Below are 25,617 nucleotides of genomic sequence, written 5' to 3'. Positions count from 1 at the left end.
TTGTAAACAAAGAATGGGAAAGGCCCGGCATACCTTTTGTCCCTCCCCCTATATTTAAGAAATTGTTTCCTATGGTCGACCCCAGAAAGGACTTATGGCAGACAGTCCCCAAGGTCGAGGGGGCGGTTTCTACTCTAAACAAACGCACTACTATCCCTATAGAAGATAGTTGTGCTTTCAAAGATCCTATGGATAAAAAATTAGAGGGTTTGCTTAAAAGATGTTTGTTCAGCAAGGTTACCTTCTACAACCAATTTCATGCATTGTTCCTGTCACTACAGCAGCGTGTTTCTGGTTCGATGAACTAGAAAAGTCGCTCGATAAAGATTCTTCTTATGAGGAGATTATGGACAGAGTTCACGCTCTTAAATTGGCTAACTCTTTTACTTTAGACGCCACTTTGCAATTAGCTAGATTAGCGGCGAAAAATTCAGGGTTTGCTATTGTGGCGCGCAGAGCGCTTTGGCTAAAGTCTTGGTCAGCGGATGCGTCCTCCAAGAACAAATTGCTTAACATACCTTTCAAGGGGAAAACGCTGTTTGGCCCTGACTTGAAAGAGATTATTTCAGATATCACTGGGGGTAAGGGCCACGCCCTTCCTCAGGATAGGTCTTTTAAGGCTAAAAATAAACCAAATTTTCGTCCCTTTCGCAGAAACGGACCAGCCTCAAGTTCTACATCCTCTAAGCAAGAGGGTAATACTTCTCAAACCAAGCCAGCCTGGAGGCCAATGCAAGGCTGGAACAAAGGTAAGCAGGCCAAGAAACCTGCCACTGCTACCAAGACAGCATGAGATGTTGGCCCCCGATCCGGGACCGGATCTGGTGGGGGGCAGACTTTCTCTCTTCGCTCAGGCTTGGGCAAGAGATGTTCTGGATCCTTGGGCGCTAGAAATAGTCTCCCAAGGTTATCTTCTGGAATTCAAGGAGCTACCCCCAAGGGGAAGGTTCCACAGGTCTCAATTGTCTTCAGACCAAATAAAAAGACAGGCATTCTTACATTGTGTAGAAGACCTGTTAAAAATGGGAGTGATTCATCCTGTTCCATTAGGAGAACAAGGGATGGGATTCTACTCCAATCTGTTCATAGTTCCCAAAAAAGAGGGAACATTCAGACCAATCTTAGATCTGAAGATCCTAAACAAATTTCTCAAGGTTCCATCGTTCAAAATGGAAACCATTCGGACAATTCTTCCTACCATCCAGGAAGGTCAATTCATGACCACGGTGGATTTAAAGGATGCGTATCTACATATTCCTATCCACAAGGAACATCATCGGTTCCTAAGGTTCGCCTTTCTGGACAAGCATTACCAGTTTGTGGCACTTCCATTCGGATTAGCCACTGCTCCAAGAATTTTCACAAAGGTACTAGGGTCCCTTCTAGCGGTGCTAAGACCAAGGGGCATTGCAGTAGTACCTTACTTGGACGACATACTGATTCAAGCGTCGTCTCTGCCACAAGCAAAGGCTCATACGGACATTGTCCTGGCCTTTCTCAGATCTCACGGGTGGAAAGTGAACGTAGAAAAAAGTTCTCTATCCCCGTCAACAAGAGTTCCCTTCTTGGGAACAATAATAGACTCCTTAGAAATGAGGATTTTTCTGACAGAGGCCAGAAAATCAAAACTTCTAAGCTCTTGTCAAGTACTTCATTCTGTTCTTCTTCCTTCCATAGCGCAGTGCATGGAAGTAATAGGTTTGATGGTCGCGGCAATGGACATAGTTCCTTTTGCGCGAATTCATCTAAGACCATTACAACTGTGCATGCTCAGTCAGTGGAATGGGGATTATACAGACTTGTCTCCGACGATACAAGTAGATCAGAGGACCAGAGATTCACTCCGTTGGTGGCTGACCCTGGACAACCTGTCACAAGGGATGAGCTTCCGCAGACCAGAGTGGGTCATTGTCACGACCGACGCCAGTCTGGTGGGCTGGGGCGCGGTCTGGGAACCCCTGAAAGCTCAGGGTCTTTGGTCTCGGGAAGAATCTCTTCTCCCGATAAATATTCTGGAACTGAGAGCGATATTCAATGCTCTCAAGGCTTGGCCTCAGCTAGCAAAGGCCAAATTCATAAGGTTTCAATCAGACAACATGACGACTGTTGCGTATATCAACCATCAGGGGGGAACAAGGAGTTCCCTGGCGATGGAAGAAGTGACCAAAATAATTCAATGGGCGGAGACTCACTCCTGCCACTTGTCTGCAATCCACATCCCAGGAGTGGAAAATTGGGAAGCGGATTTTCTGAGTCGTCAGACATTTCATCCGGGGGAGTGGGAACTCCATCCGGAAATCTTTGCCCAAATAATTCAATTGTGGGGCATTCCAGACATGGATCTGATGGCGTCTCGTCAGAACTTCAAGGTTCCTTGCTACGGGTCCAGATCCAGGGATCCCAAGGCGACTCTAGTGGATGCACTAGTAGCACCTTGGAGCTTCAACCTAGCTTATGTGTTCCCACCGTTTCCTCTCATTCCCAGGCTGGTAGCCAGGATCAAACAGGAGAGGGTATCAGTGATCTTGATAGCTCCTGCGTGGCCACGCAGGACTTGGTATGCAGATCTGGTGAATATGTCATCGGCTCCACCATGGAAGCTACCTTTGAGACAGGACCTTCTTGTTCAAGGTCCGTTCGAACATCCGAATCTGGCCTCACTCCAACTGACTGCTTGGAGATTGAACGCTTGATTTTATCAAAGCGAGGGTTCTCAGATTCTGTCATTGATACTCTTGTTCAGGCTAGAAAGCCTGTAACTAGAAAAATCTACCATAAAATATGGAAAAAATATATCTGTTGGTGTGAATCTAAAGGATTCCCATGGAACAAGATAAAAATTCCTAAGATTCTATCCTTTCTTCAAGAAGGTTTGGAGAAAGGATTATCTGCAAGTTCTTTGAAGGGACAGATTTCTGCTTTATCTGTTTTACTTCACAAAAAGCTGGCGGCTGTGCCAGATGTTCAAGCTTTTGTTCAGGCTCTGGTTAGAATCAAGCCTGTTTACAAACCTTTGACTCCTCCTTGGAGTCTCAATTTAGTTCTTTCAGTTCTTCAGGGGGTTCCGTTTGAACCCCTACATTCCGTTGATATCAAGTTATTATCTTGGAAAGTTTTGTTTTTGGTTGCAATTTCTTCTGCTAGAAGAGTTTCAGAGTTATCTGCTCTGCAGTGTTCTCCTCCTTATCTGGTGTTCCATGCAGATAAGGTGGTTTTGCGTACTAAACCTGGTTTTCTTCCGAAAGTTGTTTCTAACAAAAATATTAACCAGGAGATAGTCGTGCCTTCTTTGTGTCCGAATCCAGTTTCAAAGAAGGAACGTTTGTTACACAATTTGGATGTAGTTCGTGCTCTAAAATTCTATTTAGAGGCTACAAAGGATTTCAGACAAACTTCTTCCTTGTTTGTTGTTTATTCTGGTAAAAGGAGAGGTCAAAAAGCAACTTCTACCTCTCTCTCTTTTTGGCTTAAAAGCATCATCCGATTGGCTTATGAGACTGCCGGACGGCAGCCTCCTGAAAGAATCACAGCTCACTCCACTAGGGCCGTGGCTTCCACATGGGCCTTCAAGAACGAGGCTTCTGTTGAGCAGATATGTAAGGCAGCGACTTGGTCTTCACTGCACACTTTTACCAAATTTTACAAATTTGATACTTTTGCTTCTTCTGAGGCTATTTTTGGGAGAAAGGTTTTGCAAGCCGTGGTGCCTTCCATCTAGGTGACCTGATTTGCTCCCTCCCATCATCCGTGTCCTAAAGCTTTGGTATTGGTTCCCACAAGTAAGGATGACGCCGTGGACCGGACACACCTATGTTGGAGAAAACAGAATTTATGCTTACCTGATAAATTACTTTCTCCAACGGTGTGTCCGGTCCACGGCCCGCCCTGGTTTTTTAATCAGGTCTGATGAATTATTTTCTCTAACTACAGTCACCACGGTATCATATGATTTCTCCTATGCATATTCCTCCTTTACGTCGGTCGAATGACTGGGGAAGGCGGAGCCTAGGAGGGATCATGTGACCAGCTTTGCTGGGCTGTTTGCCATTTCCTGTTGGGGAAGAGAATATCCCACAAGTAAGGATGACGCCGTGGACCGGACACACCGTTGGAGAAAGTAATTTATCAGGTAAGCATAAATTCTGTTTTTCTCTCTCCTCCCCTCTCCTGCTTTCTCTCTCCTCCCCTCTCCTGCTCTCTCTCCTCCACTCTTCTGCTTTATCTCTCCTCCACTCTCCTGCTCTTCCTGCTCTCTCTCCTCCACTCTCCTGCTCTCTCTCCTCCACTCTCCTGCTTTATCTCTCCTCCACTCTCCTGCTCTCTCTCCTCCACTCTCCTGCTTTATCTCTCCTCCACTCTCCTGCTCTCTCTCCTCCACTCTCCTGCTCTCTCTCCTCCACTCTCCTGCTCTCTCTCCTCCACTCTCCTGCTCTCTCTCCTCCACTCTCCTGCTTTATCTCTCCTCCACTCTCCTGCTCTCTCTCCTCCACTCTCCTGCTCTCTCTCCTCCACTCTCCTGCTCTCTCTCCTCCACTCTCCTGCTTTATCTCTCCTCCACTCTCCTGCTTTATCTCTCCTCCACTCTCCTGCTCTCTCTCCTCCACTCTCCTGCTCTCTCTCCTCCACTCTCCTGCTCTCTCTCCTCCCCTCTCCTGCTCTCTCTCCTCCCCTCTCCTGCTCTCTCTCCTCCCCTCTCCTGCTCTCTCTCCTCCACTCTCCTGCTCTCTCTCCTCCCCTCTCCTGCTCTCTCTCCTCCCCTCTCCTGCTTTATCTCTCCTCCGCTCTCTTGCTTTCTCTCTCCTCCCCTCTCCTGCTTTCTCTCTCCTCCCCTCTCCTGCTTTCTCTCTCCTCCCCTCTCCTGCTTTCTCTCTCCTCCCCTCTCCTGCTTTCTCTCTCCTCCCCTCTCCTGCTTTCTCTCTCCTCCCCTCTCCTGCTTTCTCTCTCCTCCCCTCTCCTGCTTTCTCTCTCCTCCCCTCTCCTGCTTTCTCTCTCCTCCCCTCTCCTGCTTTCTCTCTCCTCCCCTCTCTTGCTTTCTCTCTCCTCCCCTCTCTTGCTTTCTCTCTCCTCCCCTCTCTTGCTTTCTCTCTCCTCCCCTCTCCTGCTTTCTCTCTCCTCCACTCTCCTGCTTTCTCTCTCCTCCCCTCTCCTGCTCTCTCTCCTCCCCTCTCCTGCTCTCTCTCCTCCCCTCTCCTGCTCTCTCTCCTCCACTCTCCTGCTTTATCTCTCCTCCCCTCTCTTGCTTTCTCTCTCCTCCCCTCTCCTGCTCTCTCTCCTCCACTCTCCTGCTTTCTCTCTCCTCCCCTCTCCTGCTTTCTCTCTCCTCCCCTCTCCTGCTTTCTCTCTCCTCCCCTCTCCTGCTTTCTCTCTCCTCCCCTCTCCTGCTTTCTCTCTCCTCCCCTCTTTTGCTTTCTCTCTCCTCCCCTCTTTTGCTTTCTCTCTCCTCCCCTCTCTTGCTTTCTCTCTCCTCCCCTCTCCTGCTTTCTCTCTCCTCCCCTCTCCTGCTTTCTCTCTCCTCCCCTCTCCTGCTCTCTCTCCTCCACTCTCCTGCTTTATCTCTCCTCCACTCTCCTGCTCTCTCTCCTCCACTCTCCTGCTCTCTCTCCTCCACTCTCCTGCTTTAGCTCTCCTCCACTCTCCTGCTCTCTCTCCTCCACTCTCCTGCTTTCTCTCCTCCACTCTCCTGCTCTCTCTCCTCCACTCTCCTGCTCTCTCTCCTCCACTCTCCTGCTCTCTCTCCTCCACTCTCCTGCTCTCTCTCCTCCACTCTCCTGCTCTCTCTCCTCCACTCTCCTGCTCTCTCTCCTCCCCTCTCCTGCTTTATCTCTCCTCCACTCTCCTGCTCTCTCTCCTCCACTCTCCTGCTCTCTCTCCTCCACTCTCCTGCTCTCTCTCCTCCACTCTCCTGCTTTATCTCTCCTCCACTCTCCTGCTCTCTCTCCTCCACTCTCCTGCTTTATCTCTCCTCCACTCTCCTGCTCTCTCTCCTCCCCTCTCCTGCTCTCTCTCCTCCACTCTCCTGCTCTCTCTCCTCCACTCTCCTGCTCTCTCTCTCCTCCACTCTCCTGCTCTCTCTCCTCCACTCTCCTGCTCTCTCTCCTCCCCTCTCCTGCTCTCTCTCCTCCACTCTCCTGCTCTCTCTCCTCCACTCTCCTGCTCTCTCTCCTCCCCTCTCCTGCTCTTTCTCCTCCCCTCTCCTGCTCTCTCTCCTCCACTCTCCTGCTCTCTCTCCTCCACTCTCCTGCTCTCTCTCCTCCACTCTCCTGCTCTCTCTCCTCCCCTCTCCTGCTCTCTATCCTCCACTCTCCTGCTCTCTCTCCTCCACTCTCCTGCTTTATCTCTCCTCCACTCTCCTGCTTTATCTCTCCTCCACTCTCCTGCTTTATCTCTCCTCCACTCTCCTGCTCTCTCTCCTCCACTCTCCTGCTCTCTCTCTCCTCCCCTCTCCTGCTCTCTCTCTCTCCTCCCCTCTCCTGCTCTCTCTCTCTCCTCCACTTTCCTGCTCTCTCTCCTCCCCTCTCCGTCTTTCTCTCTCCTCCCCTCTCTCCTGCTCTCGCTCCTCCCCTCTCCTGCTTTCTCTCTCCTCCCCTCTCCTGCTTTCTCTCTCCTCCCCTCTCCTGCTTTCTCTCTCCTCCCCTCTCTTGCTTTCTCTCTCCTCCCCTCTCCTGCTTTCTCTCTCCTCCCCTCTCCTGCTCTCTCTCCTCCCCTTTCCTGCTCTCTCTCCTGCTCTCTCTCCTCCACTCTACTGCTCTCTCTCCTCCACTCTCCTGCTCTCTCTCCTCCACTCTCCTGCTCTCTCTCCTCCACTCTCCTGCTCTCTCTCCTCCCCTCTCCAGCTCTCTCTCCTCCCCTCTCCAGCTCTCTCTCCTCCCCTCTCCAGCTCTCTCTCCTCCCCTCTCCTGCTCTCTCTCCTCCACTCTCCTGCTTTATCTCTCCTCCACTCTCCTGCTCTCTCTCCTCCCCTCTCCTGCTCTCTCTCCTCCACTCTCCTGCTCTCTCTCCTCCCCTCTCCTGCTCTCTCTCCTCCCCTCTCCTGCTCTCTCTCCTCCCCTCTCCTGCTCTCTCTCCTCCCCTCTCCTGCTCTCTCTCCTCCCCTCTTCTCCTCCCCTCTCCTGCTCTCTCTCCTCCCCTCTCCTGCTCTCTCTCCTTCCCTCTCCGTCTTTCTCTCTCCTCCCCTCTCTCCTGCTCTCGCTCCTCCCCTCTCTTGCTTTCTCCTCCCCTCTCCTGCTTTCTCTCTCCTCCCCTCTCTTGCTTTCTCTCTCTTCCCCTCTCCTGCTTTCTCTCTCCTCCCCTCTCTTGCTTTCTCTCTCCTCCCCTCTCTTGCTTTCTCTCTCCTCCCCTCTCCTGCTTTCTCTCTCCTCCCCTCTCCTGCTTTCTCTCTCCTCCCCTCTCCTGCTTTATCTCTCCTCCCCTCTCCTGCTTTATCTCTCCTCCCCTCTCCTGCTTTCTCTCTCCTCCCCTCTCCTGCTTTCTCTCTCCTCCCCTCTCCTGCTTTATCTCTCCTCCCCTCTCCTGCTTTATCTCTCCTCCCCTCTCCTGCTTTCTACTCCCCTCCCTCTCTCATCTCTCCCTCTATTTCTCCCGCTCGCTCTCTCATCTTCCGCTGTCTGTCTCTCTCTCCCTCTCCCTTCTTCCCACTTTATACTCCCATCTCCTGCTCTCTCTCTCTCTCTCTCTCTCTCTCTCTCCCTCCTTCCCACTTTATACTCCCATCTCCTGCTATCTCTCTCTCTCTATCTCTCTCTCTCTCTCTCTCTCTCTCTCTCCCTCCCTCCCACTTTATACTCCCATCTCCTCTTATCTCTCTCACTCTCTCTCTCGCTCTCTCTATCTCTCTCTCGCGCTCTCTCTCTCTCTCGCACTCTCTCTCTGTTCTCCTTATTTCCCCTTCCCCCTTTTCTCCTTGCACAAATTTGTGTGTTTAATAAAACAGTTCTTTAGATCACATTGGCCACAGTCGCACCATAGTAGTAAGATTGTGGGTTACTGTGGACAGAAAGACATAGCAGACATAGACATATACATGTTTTACTGTATCCCATGCCCCTGCAGTGTGTATTTACAGAACATCAAGCGCATTACATCTTTGGGCCACGTATACTGTTTTTGAGATCTGGATGACAGAGCGCCTATTTCAACATCACAGTGCAAAAGGATTCAATAGTGTTGTTTATTTTATTTATGTATTTATTGTTAATGACCTCAGGCATTGCTTCAATTTCTTTATAGGATGAAGAAAGTGAAGCTGATATTCCTGAACCATTATTGGAGCTAAATGGCCGGGCAGAGAATGCTCCCCCTCAGTATACTGGCATTCCCTTTCCCCCTTCTGCCCCTCAAACCACATCTGATGTTCTAGACAGTATCATCAGTCGGAGAGAGACTCTGGAGAATCGGCTGATCAGCTGGTGAGTGGTGCGATTACGTTACCCCTCTTCTATCACTGTGCTAATATTACTATGGCTTAAGTTATTCAAAACATACATTTAAATTCCTAATTTCTCCAACATAGGTGTGTCCGGTCCACGGCGTCATCCTTACTTGTGGGAATATTCTCTTCCCCAACAGGAAATGGCAAAGAGCCCAGCAAAGCTGGTCACATGATCCCTCCTAGGCTCCGCCTACCCCAGTCATTCTCTTTGCCGTTGTACAGGCAACATCTCCACGGAGATGGCTTAGAGTTTTTTTAGTGTTTAACTGTAGTTTTTTATTATTCAATCAAGAGTTTGTTATTTTGAAATAGTGCTGGTATGTACTATTTACTCAGAAACAGAAAAGAGATGAAGATTTCTGTTTGTATGAGGAAAATGATTTTAGCAACCGTAACTAAAATCCATGGCTGTTCCACACAGGACTGTTGAGAGCAATTAACTTCAGTTGGGGGAACAGTGTGCAGTCTCTTGCTGCTTGAGGTATGACACATTCTAACAAGACGATGTAATGCTGGAAGCTGTCATTTTCCCTATGGGATCCGGTAAGCCATATTTATTACGATCGTAAATAAGGGCTTTACAAGGGCTTATTTAGACTGTAGACTTTTCTGGGCTAAATCGATTCATTATTAGCACATATTTAGCCTTGAGGAATCATTTTATCTGGGTATTTTGATATAATAATATCGGCAGGCACTGTATTAGACACCTTATTTCTTAGGGGCTTTCCCAAAGCATAAGCAGAGTCTCATTTTCGCGCCGGTGTGGCGCACTTGTTTTTGAGAGGCATGGCATGCAGTCGCATGTGAGAGGAGCTCTGATACTTAGAAAAGACTTTCTGAAGGCGTCATTTGGTATCGTATTCCCCTTTGGGCTTGGTTGGGTCTCAGCAAAGCAGATACCAGGGACTGTAAAGGGGTTAAAGCTTATAACGGCTCCGGTTCCGTTATTTTAAGGGTTAAAGCTTCCAAATTTGGTGTGCAATATTTTTAAGGCTTTAAGACACTGTGGTGAAAATTTGGTGATTTTTGAACAATTCCTTCATGTTTTTTCGCAATTGCAGTAACAAAGTGTGTTCAGTTTAAAATTTAAAGTGACAGTAACGGTTTTATTTTAAAACGTTTTTTGTACTTTCTTATCAAGTTTATGCCTGTTTAACATGTCTGAACTACCAGATAGACTGTGTTCTGAATGTGGGGAAGCCAGAATTCCTATTCATTTAAATAAATGTGATTTATGTGATAATGACAATGATGCCCAAGATGATTCCTCAAGTGAGGGGAGTAAGCATGGTACTGCATCATTCCCTCCTTCGTCTACACGAGTCTTGCCCACTCAGGAGGCCCCTAGTACATCTAGCGCGCCAATACTCCTTACTATGCAACAATTAACGGCTGTAATGGATAATTCTGTCAAAAACATTTTAGCCAAAATGAACCCTTGTCAGCGTAAGCGTGGCTGCTCTGTTTTAGTTACTGAAGAGCATGACGACGCTGATATTAATATCTCTGAAGGGCCCCTAATCCAGTTTGAGGGGGCCAGGGAGGTTTTGTCTGAGGGAGAAATTACTGATTCAGGGAACATTTCTCATCAGGCTGAATCTGATGTGATTACATTTAAATTTAAGTTGGAACATCTCCGCATTTTGCTTAAGGAGGTATTATCCACTCTGGATGATTGTGAAAAGTTGGTCATTCCAGAGAAACTATGTAAAATGGACAAGTTCCTAGAGGTGCCGGGGCTCCCAGAAGCTTTTCCTATACCCAAGCGGGTGGCGGACATTGTTAATAAAGAATGGGAAAGGCCCGGTATTCCTTTCGTCCCTCCCCCCATATTTAAAAAATTGTTTCCTATGGTCGACCCCAGAAAGGACTTATGGCAGTCAGTCCCCAAGGTCGAGGGAGCGGTTTCTACTTTAAACAAACGCACCACTATACCCATAGAGGATAGTTGTGCTTTCAAAGATCCTATGGATAAAAAATTAGAAGGTTTGCTTAAAAAGATGTTTGTTCAGCAGGGTTACCTTCTACAACCCATTTCATGCATTGTTCCTGTCACTACAGCTGCATATTTCTGGTTTGATGAACTGATTAAGGTGCTCGACAGTGATTCTCCTCCTTATGAGGAGATTATGGACAGAATCAATGCTCTCAAATTGGCTAATTCTTTCACTCTAGACGCCACTTTGCAAGTGGCTAGGTTAGCGGCTAAGAATTCTGGGTTTGCTATTGTGGCGCGCAGAGCGCTTTGGTTGAAATCTTGGTCGGCTGATGCGTCTTCCAAGAACAAGTTACTAAACATTCCTTTCAAGGGGAAAACGCTGTTTGGCCCTGACTTGAAAGAGATTATCTCTGATATCACTGGGGGTAAGGGCCACGCCCTTCCTCAGGATAGGCCTTTCAAGGCAAAAAATAGACCTAATTTTCGTCCTTTTCGTAAAAACGGACCAGCCCAAAGTGCTACGTCCTCTAAGCAAGAGGGTAATACTTCTCAAGCCAAGCCAGCTTGGAGACCAATGCAAGGCTGGAACAAGGGAAAGCAGGCCAAGAAACCTGTCACTGCTACCAAGACAGCATGAAATACTGGCCCCCGATCCGGGACCGGATCTGGTGGGGGGCAGACTCTCTCTCTTCGCTCAGGCTTGGGCAAGAGATGTTCTGGATCCTTGGGCGCTAGAAATAGTCTCCCAGGGTTATCTTCTGGAATTCAAGGGACTTCCCCCAAGGGGGAGGTTCCACAGGTCTCAGTTGTCTTCAGACCACATAAAAAGACAGGCGTTCTTACATTGTGTAGAAGACCTGTTAAAAATGGGAGTGATTCATCCTGTTCCATTAAGAGAACAAGGGATGGGGTTCTACTCCAATCTGTTCATAGTTCCCAAAAAAGAGGGAACGTTCAGACCAATCTTAGATCTCAAGATCTTAAACAAATTTCTCAAGGTCCCATCGTTCAAGATGGAAACCATTCGAACTATCCTTCCTTCCATCCAGGAAGGTCAATTCATGACCACGGTGGATTTAAAGGATGCGTATCTACATATTCCTATCCACAAGGAACATCATCGGTTCCTAAGGTTTGCATTCCTGGACAAACATTACCAGTTTGTGGCGCTTCCTTTCGGATTAGCCACTGCTCCAAGGATTTTCACAAAGGTACTAGGGTCCCTTCTAGCGGTACTAAGACCAAGGGGCATTGCAGTAGTACCTTACCTGGACGACATTCTGATTCAAGCGTCGTCCCTCCCTCGAGCAAAGGCTCACACGGACATCGTCCTGGCCTTTCTCAGATCTCACGGCTGGAAAGTGAACGTGGAAAAGAGTTCTCTATCCCCGTCAACAAGGGTTCCCTTCTTAGGAACAATTATAGACTCCTCAGAAATGAGGATTTTTCTAACAGAGGCCAGAAAGACAAAGCTTCTGGACTCTTGTCGGATACTTCATTCCGTTCCTCTTCCTTCCGTAGCTCAGTGCATGGAAGTGATCGGGTTGATGGTAGCGGCAATGGACATAGTTCCTTTTGCGCGCATTCATCTAAGACCATTACAACTGTGCATGCTCAGTCAGTGGAATGGGGACTATACAGACTTGTCTCCAAAGATACAAGTAAATCAGAGGACCAGAGACTCACTCCGTTGGTGGCTGTCCCTGGACAACCTGTCACGAGGGATGACATTCCGCAGACCAGAGTGGGTCATTGTCACGACCGACGCCAGTCTGATGGGCTGGGGCGCGGTCTGGGGATCCCTGAAAGCTCAGGGTCTTTGGTCTCGGGAAGAATCTCTTCTACCGATAAATATTCTGGAACTGAGAGCGATATTCAATGCTCTCAAGGCTTGGCCTCAGCTAGCGAGGACCAAGTTCATTCGGTTTCAATCAGACAACATGACGACTGTTGCGTACATCAACCATCAGGGGGGAACAAGGAGTTCCCTAGCGATGGAAGAAGTGACCAAGATTATTCTATGGGCGGAGTCTCACTCCTGCCACCTGTCTGCTATCCACATCCCGGGAGTGGAAAATTGGGAAGCGGATTTTCTGAGTCGTCAGACCTTGCACCCGGGGGAGTGGGAACTCCATCCGGAAATCTTTGCCCAAGTCACTCAACTATGGGGCATTCCAGACATGGATCTGATGGCCTCTCGTCAGAACTTCAAAGTTCCTTGCTACGGGTCCAGATCCAGGGATCCCAAGGCGGCTCTAGTGGATGCACTAGTAGCACCTTGGACCTTCAAACTAGCTTATGTGTTCCCGCCGTTTCCTCTCATCCCCAGGCTGGTAGCCAGGATCAATCAGGAGAGGGCGTCGGTGATCTTGATAGCTCCTGCGTGGCCACGCAGGACTTGGTATGCAGATCTGGTGAATATGTCATCGGCTCCACCTTGGAAGCTACCTTTGAGACGAGACCTTCTTGTTCAGGGTCCGTTCGAACATCCGAATCTGGTTTCACTCCAGCTGACTGCTTGGAGATTGAACGCTTGATTTTATCGAAGCGAGGTTTCTCAGATTCTGTTATCGATACTCTTGTTCAGGCCAGAAAGCCTGTAACTAGAAAGATTTACCACAAAATTTGGAAAAAATATATCTGTTGGTGTGAATCTAAAGGATTCCCTTGGGACAAGGTTAAGATTCCTAGGATTCTATCCTTCCTTCAAGAAGGATTGGAAAAAGGATTATCGGCAAGTTCCCTGAAGGGACAGATTTCTGCCTTGTCGGTGTTACTTCACAAAAAACTGGCAGCTGTGCCAGATGTTCAAGCCTTTGTTCAGGCTCTGGTTAGAATCAAGCCTGTTTACAAACCTTTGACTCCTCCTTGGAGTCTCAATTTAGTTCTTTCAGTTCTCCAGGGGGTTCCGTTTGAACCCTTACATTCCGTTGATATTAAGTTATTATCTTGGAAAGTTTTGTTTTTAGTTGCAATTTCTTCTGCTAGAAGAGTTTCAGAATTATCTGCTCTGCAGTGTTCTCCTCCTTATCTGGTGTTCCATGCAGATAAGGTGGTTTTACGTACTAAACCTGGTTTTCTTCCAAAAGTTGTTTCTAACAAAAACATTAACCAGGAGATTATCGTACCTTCTCTGTGTCCGAAACCAGTTTCAAAGAAGGAACGCTTGTTGCACAATTTGGATGTTGTTCGCGCTCTAAAATTCTATTTAGATGCTACAAAGGATTTTAGACAAACATCTTCCTTGTTTGTTGTTTATTCAGGTAAAAGGAGAGGTCAAAAAGCAACTTCTACCTCTCTCTCTTTTTGGATTAAAAGCATCATCAGATTGGCTTACGAGACTGCCGGACGGCAGCCTCCCGAAAGAATCACAGCTCATTCCACTAGGGCTGTGGCTTCCACATGGGCCTTCAAGAACGAGGCTTCTGTTGATCAGATATGTAGGGCAGCGACTTGGTCTTCACTGCACACTTTTACCAAATTTTACAAGTTTGATACTTTTGCTTCTTCTGAGGCTATTTTTGGGAGAAAGGTTTTGCAAGCCGTGGTGCCTTCCATTTAGGTGACCTGATTTGCTCCCTCCCTTCATCCGTGTCCTAAAGCTTTGGTATTGGTTCCCACAAGTAAGGATGACGCCGTGGACCGGACACACCTATGTTGGAGAAAACAGAATTTATGTTTACCTGATAAATTTCTTTCTCCAACGGTGTGTCCGGTCCACGGCCCGCCCTGGTTTTTTAATCAGGTCTGATAATTTATTTTCTTTAACTACAGTCACCACGGTACCATATGGTTTCTCCTATGCTATTATTCCTCCTTAACGTCGGTCGAATGACTGGGGTAGGCGGAGCCTAGGAGGGATCATGTGACCAGCTTTGCTGGGCTCTTTGCCATTTCCTGTTGGGGAAGAGAATATTCCCACAAGTAAGGATGACGCCGTGGACCGGACACACCGTTGGAGAAAGAAATTTATCAGGTAAACATAAATTCTGTTTTCTACTCCATCAGTACCTCAAAGGCACTAAAGAAAAGTGTTTTTTTTTTAATTTATATTTATTTTTTACTTTATTTAAAGGGTGGAACAAGAGATCATGGCGAGAATCATCAGTGAAATGTACCCAGTCAGACAGGAGGCTGTTCCAGATATGAGTCATTCTAGCAGTGACATCAGTGCATCTGTGACTTCGGATATCGGTATGTGGGATTACAGATGATCAGTGAATTAATAAATCAGCGTACCTATTGCTACTACACCTCCTCACATCTGCTACAAGAAGTTAAAGGGATATCCTTTGTGATATAGACAGAACATACAATTTTAAAAATGTTTCCATTATCAAATTCGCATCATTCCCATGTTATTCTTTGTTTAAAAGATACCTAGGTATGTGTCTGAAGGACTACATGACAGGAAATAGCGCTGCCATCTAGTGGTCTTGCAAATGGATTACATTCTTGCAAAATGGCTGCCATATTTACTCCAGACACGTGCACGCTTCTGAGCTTGCGTCCCTGCTTTTCAACAAAAGATAACAAGGGAACAAAAGGAAATTTGATAACAGTAGTAAAGTTGTTTAAAATAGCGTGCTCTATCTGAATCATGAATTCCCTCTTAATTATGCATAATTAAAAGACTGAGCAATGCACTTTCAGTATTTATTTCGCTTTGTTTTCCTGAAATTTAGTTATGAAAACTCTAGTGCTCCCACATTCCCCCAGATTGTGATTTCAGTGGAATGCAGAACACACTCTATGGCATGCTGCACAGTGATTGTTAACATGAGCTTCTTTATACTGTTCTCTTATCGGCCACCATATAATAAACAAAATTCAAGAGCGTTTTAAAGAGGTGTGACCTACGCATGCAAAACTGTATTTACAAATGTCAGTTGTCAATGACGGGGGTGGGGGTAGCTTGAAAAATTAAAAAAAATAACTATTAAAAATTCAACAAATATATTCTTCCTTGTAAAAATTGAATACATAATAATATAATATAATTAGAAAAAAGGGTTAATTAAAAGTTAAACGTTCACTATTGGAGCCGGCCTATTTTAGGTACAGCACCCTGGATAGCGCTTGGTGATTGGTGGTTACATTTAGCCACCAATAAGCAAGTGTAACCCAGGTTCTGAACCAAAAATGGTCTGGCTCCTAAGCTTCACTTTAACAAGTAATTTGTCAATTTGAAATGCTTTCTATTTTCTGCTACTGTTAAAGGGACAGTCTAGTCAAAATGAAACTTTCGTAATTAGATAGGGCATGTCATTTTAAACAACTTTCCAATTTACTTTTATCCTCAAATTTGCTTTATTCTCTTGGTATTCTTTGTTGAAAGTTAAACCTAGGTAGGCTAATATGCTAATTTCTAAGTCATTTAAGGCCGCCTCTTATCTCATTGTATTTTGACAGGGTTTTTTTTACAGCTAGACAGTGCTAGTTCATGTGTGCCATATAGATAACATTGTGCTCAGTCCCGTTGAGTTACCTAGGAGTCAGCACTGACTGGCTAAAATGCAAGTCTGTCAATAGAACTAAAATAAAGAGGCAGTCTGCAGAGCATTAGATACAAGGTAATCACAGAGGTAAAACGTGTATTATTATAACAGTGCTGGTTATGCAAAACTGGGGAATGAGTAATAAACTGATTATCTATATTTTTAACCCTTTGAGTGCTAAGCACTTTCCCACCTGGGTGCTAAGCTGATTTAAGTTTTGTTTTTTTTCAGAATTTTTTTTTTAACTTTTGTATTGTCTTTTCAGATCCCCAAGACTTACACCGTTAGAAAGGTTAGGCGATTACATTTCCAACGGTGGGTCTTGGGGATCTGTAGCTGCTTAGATGCCTTCTAAGCAGCATGCCCCCTTTCCCTATACTTTGTATTGTAAATTTTTAATAAAGTTGCACGGTGACGTCATTGCGCATGAGGGCACTGCGCAAAACGTGAAGCCCCGGCGATGCCTGTCACTATGCAGGCCCGATCACCAGGGTAGGAGCGGGTGGGAGCCCCCAGATTTCCCTCAAGGTGGGAGAGTGGTATCGACGGCTCTGAGCCGTCTTAGCACCAGAGTGGGAAACTCTGCGATGGCTCAGAGCCGTCGTTAGCACTCAAGGGGTTAAACAATAACAATTCTGGAGTAGACTTGAACTCTTCCAGTAGAATCAAGTATCCTATTATTTGTATCCTGCTTCATTACTGCAATACCTGTCTACTTTTCTTTCCTTCTAATGACACAGTGAGTCCACGGATCATCATCAATTACTGTTGGGGAATATCACTCCTGGCCAGCAGGAGGAGGCAAAGAGCACCACAGTAAAACTGTTAAGTACAGTATCTCTTCCCTACTCACAACCCCCAGTCATTCTCTTTGCCTGCAGTGCAAGGAGGAGGAGAAGTTTAGGTGTCTGACAAGAAGTTTTCTTCAATCAAGATTTTATTATTTTAAAGCAGAGTAGGTTTGCTCTGATCTTTTCTGGGGTCTAACCGTAGTCCACGTCAGTCTCTTCAGTAGGGCAGTGGTGGCTTTTGAGCACTTGGGAACTTGTGAGGTACAATCCTCACTGCGCTTTCTCAAGAATTTGCTGCCCTATTCAGAAAGCCTGAGTAAGCTTACTCAGATTCTTTCTTCTTCCACAGGTCCATGTGAGGTATGGGAGCCTCTCGAACCTGGTGAGCTGCCCTGCTGCCGGTTAGATGATTTAAGGTAAGTTCCATATTTATTTTCTTGAAAGAGGGAGAATATTGGCACTTCTGCAGCTAAATATTGCTTATGAAAAAGAAGGGACGTCTAATTTTACCCTGTGGCGAAAGGGTTAATATTATCAGGCAGTTTGACAGGGCACTGTGAACTGTGCTGGGGAGAAACCTTTTTTTTTTTTTTTTGGTGGCTCAGTAACTGTAAGCTCCGGTTAGGATCCGGGCTGTGTTTTTAATACAATTAGAGAAAATTAGTGTGAGTATCCGCTACGTTACTAAAAGGGGGAGGATCCCTGTTAGGAGGCGGGTATTGCCGTTGGCGCGCTTTCCACGGTTCTGTCGGCTGTTGAGAGTGACGCAGTTGTCAGTTCCGTTGTCCGTGCTGCCATTGTGAGTCCGGATCGGATTGTTGGCTATATCTCTTCAGGCTACAGGACAGGTAGGCACCTTAGTAAAAGACTGCTGAGGTGTTTTGGCACCTGGTGAATAAATTGAGGGCTAATTTTTGTTAAATAAAAGTCCAGAATATTTAAAGGCGCAGTAAAAATAAAATTTAAGTGCAAAGAAATAAAAAAGCTTTATTTTCACTTGTCATTTTTATTATAATGACCAAGATGACTTACAGTCTGTTACATGTCAACTTTGTTATGATTCTCAGGTGGAACCTCCAGTTCCTTTTTGTTCCTCTTGTATAGAGAGAACGTTAAGTTATAGAGAATTTTTTTTTGAGCCACCATTAACTAAGGTGGATGCTATCCAGATGTCTTCTGAAGTAGTTATGCTGCAGCTTTCTCCTCAGGCGTCCCAATTTGTTCAATCTCCACAGGCAGCGCCCTGCGTTTCCTCTCACAGTCCGACAGGATTTTCTTTACAGAATGTTGCTACTCGGGTATCCTCTGCAGAATCTGACTCATTATCTGCTTTTCCCATCTTACAAAGGGGCGTAAAAAGAAACTTAAGGAATTAGTAAACAAGGTTTCTGATCTGGTTGTGGCTACCCCAGGGTATTTCATCTTGGAAGTCTGAGGATAAAGATACTTCGGTAGCGTCTGAGGGTGAGATCTCATATTCAGATAGTATAAGTCCATCCTCTGATGCTGAAGTGTTATTCTTCAGATTTAAGCTAGAACACCTCAGTATGCTTCTTAAGGAGGTTTTGACTACCTTGAACGACTCCGACATGATGGTCGTGGTCAATTCTAAGAAGTCCAGTAAGCTGAACAAATACTTTGACGTTCCCTCCACGATGGAGGTTTTCTCTGTTCCAGACCGTGCAACAGAGATTATTGCATGAGAGTGGGAAAGACCTGGTATCCCTTTTTCTCCATCTCCTATTTTCAGGAAGATGTTTCCTATAGCTGATTCCATCAAGGAGCGATTCCCATAGTGGATAGTTGTTCTTTTAAGGATCCAACGGATAAGAAGTTGGAGGCCTTATTAAAGAAAATGTATATTCACCATATTGTCACTGTCACAAGCACTGCAGCTTACTGGTCTGATGCGTGGTCTGATTCTATTCGGACAGATACTCCTCTTGAGGAGATTCAGTACAGGATTAAGACTCTTAAGTTAACCAATTCCTTTATTATGGATGCTTACTTGCAAGTCATCAAGTTGTGAGCAAAAATATCTGGTTTTGCCTGTGGCGTATTTAGGTTTTGTGCTGCCCTAGGCACTCAAAGCTCTGCCGCCCCCCCCCCCTCCGGTTTTAGGCCTTTTGTAGCCATAGTGTAACATGACATTGTTTTATTTTTTAAAGACAACATTTCTGAACAAACTGGGAGGAGGTAGGGGCAGTTCTGAGAGAGGGTGGGTGTTGAATAACCAAAATACTTTAGAACGGTTGCAAGTCATCTGTATAGGGCATAGCATTTTAATATATAGAATTGCCTTTATTTTTCATAAAAAAATTACATGACCTAAAATCAAAGAAATATACTTGTCATCCAGCCAGTAATCGCTTTGGTGCAATGTCAGAGCAAGAATATTTTTTTTTTAGTTATACACAATTTGACCATGTACAGTAGTTTGCCCATATGCCTATCTATAAGCTTACTAGACCCATCCCATGCCCATCATAGCTTAGAGCCGCATTGTCCTGCGCCCCACTTTACCACTAAGCAGGGAAGAGTATTTCTTCTGCAGTCTCCCATATACAATAGGAAATAGAGTGCACTGACCAGTCACTGTGCCACATGACACAGAAATTAAATAGTGGTAACAGTTACTAACAGAGCATTAAAGTGTACTAGCCATAATATTTCTAATTGTTTACATCCTTGTCAACAAATAAAATAAAAACTACTCAGTATCTTATGGCTACAAGGAAGAAACTATGTAAAATATGACTTGCCGCTGGAAATCAGGAAAGTACCTGTGAGCAGCTGAGTCCCACCCGACACATACAACGCTACTCCCAGTCTCGGTCTACGCAGTTCCGTTCTCAGAAAGTGTGTAGAAAATCACGTGACTCTGGCAACCAGTTAACATTGTGAAGAGCCAAGCCGGTCTCACAACTCAAAACACAAATTAGTAAAAATCGTATTTCTAAATTATGGCTCCAATGAAGAAAGGATAATGTCTGAAAAAACGTGATGTTTATTGAAACACATAAAAAATGTAAAATACAAAGGCATACCACAGGGCTCAGCAAACACAGAGCAGTGTTTTTACATTTTCGGCTTGTTTCAATAAACGTTATGTTTTAATCACACATTATCCTTTCTTCATTAGAGCCATATTTTAGAAATATGTTTGACTTGCAACATGACCTATGCTCACTGCTATAAATGGCCCAGCAGATCATAGCCTGTTCTGCTTGAAACATTTCTGCAGCATGTTCTGCTTGGAACTCGCCACCTCCTGATAGTGATCCAGATGCTCTGGCGAAGCAACTGCACTCTGATGGTCGGGGCCCCTGGTGTAAAAAGTGCCGCCCCCCCCAAATCTGCTGCCCTAGGCACAGGCCTTGTTGGCCTAGCCCATAATACGCCCCTGGGTTTTGCTGTACTAGCTTGCAGGGCTCTATGGTTGAAGCCCTGGTTCGAGGACGTTTCATCTAAATCCAAGCTTTTGGCGATTTCCTACAAGGGTAAGACCTTGTTCGGCCCGGGTTTAGCTGAAATTATTTCAGATATTACAGGAGGAAAAGGACATTTTCTCCCTCAGTATAAGAGAAATAGACAGAAGGGGCATCAGAGTAATTTTCGTTCCTTTCTAAATTTCAGAGGTAAACCTTCCTCCCCCTCTTCCAAGCAGGAACAGTCCAAGCCTTCCTGGATGTCCAGTCAGTCCTGGAACAAGGGGAAGCAATCTAAAAAGCCTGCAAATGACTCAAAGTCAGCATGAAGGGCCTGCCCCCAATCCGGAAGCAGATCATGTAGGGGGCAGACTGTCTTTATACGCTCAGGCTTGGATTCGGGATGTTCCGGATCCTTGGGCAGTGGACATCGTATCCCAGGGATACAAACTAGAGTTCAAGACCTTTCCTCCCAGAGGCAGGTTCCTTCGCTCAAGATTATCTGTAGACCAGATAAAAAGAGGCGTTCTTAAATTGTGTTGAGGATTTGTCTGTCCTGGGAGTAATAGTTCCAGTTCCAATACTTGAACAGGGTCAGGGATTCTACTCCAATCTGTTTGTGGTTCCAAAGAAAGAGGGAACCTTCAGACCAATTTTAGACCTCAAATGTCTAAACAAGTTTTTCAGAGTACCATCCTTCAAGATGGAAACTATACGTTCCATTCTTCCCTTGGTTCAAGAGGGTCAGTTTATGACAACCATAGATCTAAAGGATGCGCACCTGCATGTTCCGATCCAAAAGGACCATCACAAGTTTCTGAAATTTGCCTTTCTGGACAAACACTTCCAGTTCGTGGCTCTTCCGTTTGGCCTTGCCACAGTTCCCAGAATTTTTTCCAAGGTTCTGGGGGCTCTGTTGGTGGTTATTAGGTCGCAGGGCGTTGCAGTGGCGCCATATCTGGACGACATTCTGGTTCAGGCGCTGTCTTTTCAACAAGCAAAATCTCATACGGAGATCTTGTTACTGGAAATTTTACTTAGGAACTTAACTCTAACTGAAAAAAGGACTTAGTTCTTGTTACCCAGGATTTATGCTTTACTTTTTTCCCCACAATGCAGAAATTCTGTATACAATACACAACTTAACTACCTCTTAGATTCAAGACCTCTTGTTCAATAGTTTTGAATTTTTCTTAGTCAATATACATAATATATATAATATTGCTATATGTTAACGCTTCAAATTGATGTATATTACCACATTTTTATCACACCTTTTAACCCTGCAAAATGTTATCTAACAGGCCCAACACCAGACTAGTTATTACCTTTGCTGTATATCTGTACCATATTCTAATAGAGAAAACTCAAATTAGAATTTTCAAGAATTTTGCTGGGTACCTTAACTCTGGCTGGAGAAAGACTTAAATCTTATTACACAGATGCTTTTACCCCACAGTGCAATAATTATGTATACTATACACGATTTATATATCTCTTAGCTTCATGACCTCTTGATAAAACATTTTGAGTTTACTTAGCCAGTATGTATACTATATATATCACTACTATGTCTTAACATTGCAATTGATATGTTACCACATTTTTATCACACCTTTAACCCTACAACAAATTATCAACCAGGCCCGTTTATAGTGTCATACACCTTTAACCCTGCAGTATGTTATCTAACAGGCCCAAAGACCATATCAATTATTACCTTTGCTAAATATCAATACAATATTCTAACAGGCCCAGAACCAGACCAATTATTACCTTTACTGAATGTTAGTATCGTATTCTAAAAAAAAGAGCCCAGATTAGAGTTTTGTTATATTTTTCTTTTCTATTTTCCCTTCCCTTCCTTTCCCTTTTTTTTTTTTTTCCTTGCCTTTTAAAAGTTTTGCTTAGGGCCTTAACTCTAGCTGAAGAGAGACTTAAATCTTATTACACAATATTTATACTTCTCCACAATGCACAAATTGTGTATACTATGCATGACTTGAATATCTCTTAATTTCATGACCTCTTGATCAATATTTTGGAGTTTACTTACATAGATCTTGTTGTCTTTTCTTCGCTTCCACGATTGGAAGGTGAATCTGGGAAAAAGTTCCTTGGTTCCGGCTACAAGTCTAGTATTCTTGGGGACCATTATAGACTCCCTATCAATGAGGATATTTCTGACAGAAGTCAGAAAGACAAAGATTTTCGACTCTTGCCTTGCCCTTCAGTCCTCTCCTCAGCTGTCAGTGGCTCAATGTATGGAGGTAATTGGTCTGATGGTAGCTGCCATGGACATCATCCCGTTTGGTCGGTTCCACCTCAGACCTCTGCAGTTGTGCATGCTCAGGCAATGGAACGGGGACTATGCGGATCTGTCTCCGTGAATAGATCTGGATCAGGTGACAAGAGACTTGCTTTCGAAGACCTTCCTGGGTAATTGTGACCACGGATGCCAGCCTGCTGGGTTGGGGAGCAGTCTGGGGCTCGTCAAAAGCTCAGGGTCTATGGACTCGAGAGGAATCAGATCTCCCCATAAACATCCTAGAGTTTAGAACGATCTTCAATGCTCTACTGACTTGGCCTCAGCTTCACCCCGGTTTATCAGGTTTCAGTCGGACAACATAACATCAGTGACTTACATCAACCACCAGGGAGGAACTCGGAGTTCCTTGGCCATGAAAGAGGTGGCCAGAATTATTCAGTGGGTGGAAACCCACAGCTGTGTTCTGTCTGCTATCCACATTCCAGGAGTGGACAATTAAGAAGTGGATTTTCTGAGCCGACATACTTTTCATTCTGGGGTGTGGGAACTCCATCCGGAAGTGTTTTCCAGCTTGACCCTCTCAAATGGGGGCAGCCAGAGCTGGATCTCATGGCATCTCGACAAAATGCCAAGCTCCCGAGGTACGGGTCGAGGTCAAGGGATCCGCAGGCTGTACTGATAGATGCTCTGGCGGTTCCTTGGAATTTCAGTCTAGCATACCTGTTTCCTCCGTTGCTCTCCTTCCTCGGGTCATTGCTCGAATCAAATAGGAGAGGGCGTCGGTGATTCTCATTGCACTGGCGTGGCCTGGTAGAATCTGGTATGCAGACCTAGTGGTGTCATAACTGCCTAAGTTCTTTGCCTTATCCTTTGTATAGCTGTGTCTTTGCACACTTACATAACTCCTCCCCAACAAGCAGTTTAAATTTCCCTCCTACTCATACCAAATTGCTTGATTGTTGAATCCAGCTTCTCATCCTCTAACCTCCTTGCAACCTTTGAGACAGACGCAGCTCACCTCTCTACCAAACACAGGACCGGAACCGGCAAGCGGTGACGTCACACGCCATCGCACACGCTGCAACTTTCCCAAACTCTGCAGGGGAACTTCTCTCTGTCCGGACACCGCTCAACCATTACTTCTATTAGTAAGTTTCAAAAGCGCTTCCTTCATACATGTACCGCAGTATCTTACGAATATTCAGTAATTACTCCTGACATGTCTCAGAATCTTAGTTAGGTTCCCTTCATAATTAAAAGCTCTAATACTACCTATATTCTTAATTGTTCAGTCTCATTACCTAAGTACAGCCTAAATCTCTTAGCACTATTTTTGCCTGAGTTTTGTACAACTATGTCTGCTGCCAAAAATGATTAGATATTGTCTATCTAAAACTTTAACGTTGCAATTGCATGTTGTTATATGTGGGAACCAGTTTGACAATACTGAGTGGGGCTATATGCTCTGTGGTCTCAGCCATTGTCACACCTATCCTTATAATAAAGTGAACGGTATGTAATGATTCTGAACCTTGCTGCCTTCCCTCACCTACACAGAATCACTGATACTTTCACAACACTCCTAAGCCTGCAGTTGTGGTCCTAAAAATTCCCTCTCTCCTTTACAGGGGTGAGATTACCTTTCACAGGCTGACAATAACAATCAAGCCTTACTATGGACCCAGCAGCCTTATTATCTCATGTCGAGAAATTAACTCAAACTGTAGATAACCTCACAACAGGGTTAAGTACACTACAGTTAGAAAACTCTGCCCTAAAACAATACATCAATGACAAAATTGATACACTCACTACACGTATTGGTTCTAGTGAACCCCAACCTAATCCTCCACAAACATTTAGTGGTATTCGTTCAGAGTTTAGGGAATTCAAAAACTCATGTTCCTTATATTTCCAATTAAAACCCAAAACATACTTCAATGATCATTTAAAGGTTCTCACCACAATCTCCTATCTGCGTGGCGAACCACGTATATGGGCAAATTTGTTTTTTGAGACCAATGACCCATTGCTGTACTCATTTGATCAGTTCTTTAAAGCAATGGGACAGCTTTATGATGATCCCTACAAACAGCTGTCTGCTGAGACAGCAATGAGGTCTCTGAGACAACATAAAAGGCCTGTGGAGGACTACATCGCAGAGTTTAAGAAATGGTCCCCAGATACACAGTGGAATGACCTTTCTTTGCGCAATCAATTCCGCCTAGGCCTCTCAGATACTCTCAAGGATGAGCTAGCCAGACAACCCCTCCCAGAGACTTTAGAACTCCTAATAGATGCAAGCATCACTTTAGATAGACGCATCAGAGAGAGACGCTCAGAAAGGTCACACTTAGAAACATCAACTATACATACAGTTACTACTCTGCCTCCACCTAAAACAACTACAAAAGCCTCTGAAATCCCTATGGAACTCGGTTTCATCAGAGGTCCATTAACTCAACAGGAAAAATTAAGAAGAAAAGCTTTAGATCTCTGTATGTATTGCGGAGGAATCGATCATTCTGTAAAGGACTGCTCTCAATTACAGCGTAGGAAGGGTAAGATGAACACCACAAGTATATGTTTATCTGCTAAACAAACACAATCTAATCATTGCTCCCTTCCTATCTTATTACAGTGGGATCAGCAAAGACTCAACTCACAAGCAATCCTTGACTCTGGTGCCAGCCACAATTATATAGACCACCAATTCACTACTGTAAATAAAATTCCACTAGTTAAGAAAATGGTGCCTAGTGTACTTCGTTTTATTGATGGTAATGAAATCACATCAGGACCTATCTTATACCACACCATACCTTTAAGGCTCACCACACATGACCAACACACAGAGTTTCTTACTTTTGATGTTATACCCTCACCTCTATATCCCATTATACTTGGTATCACTTGGTTTAAACAACATGATCCCACTATACACTGGTCAACTTCACAAGTCATCTTTAATTCTCCTTATTGTAAAAATTTGTGTCTCCATCATGAACAAATTTTACTTGATGTTCCTTTACAAATCCCCAAGGAATACATAACTTTCGCTGATGTCTTTGACAAAAAAGAATCAGAGAATCTACCCCCTCATAGGGTTTACGACTGCCCTATAGATCTCCTGCCAGGTGTTGATATACCTTACGGCCATATATTTCCCCTCTCTGATCCTGAGTTACAACATCTGAAAACTTATTTGGCAGATAATTTGAAGAAAGGCTTTATACGTCCTTCCACCTCTCCAGCTGGCGC

General features: G+C 45.0%; 1 protein-coding gene across 1 annotated transcript in view; it reads left to right on the top strand.

The window, feature by feature from the left end:
• The window catches only part of KIAA0586 (KIAA0586 ortholog), a 307,808-nt gene that overhangs the window by 150,371 nt on the left and 131,820 nt on the right, over positions 1 to 25,617 (top strand). Inside the window, exons 20-21 of the mRNA XM_053705342.1 lie at positions 8,227 to 8,405; positions 14,446 to 14,564. Of these exons, the coding sequence (XP_053561317.1) occupies positions 8,227 to 8,405; positions 14,446 to 14,564 (298 nt within the window). The remainder of the gene's footprint in view (positions 1 to 8,226; positions 8,406 to 14,445; positions 14,565 to 25,617) is intronic.

The sequence above is a fragment of the Bombina bombina genome, chromosome 1 (assembly GCF_027579735.1).
Source record: "Bombina bombina isolate aBomBom1 chromosome 1, aBomBom1.pri, whole genome shotgun sequence".
Classification (NCBI taxonomy): Eukaryota; Metazoa; Chordata; class Amphibia; order Anura; family Bombinatoridae; genus Bombina; species Bombina bombina.
The sequence above is the reverse complement of the archived record's forward strand: the minus strand, read 5'-3'. Positions and strand labels throughout refer to the sequence as shown.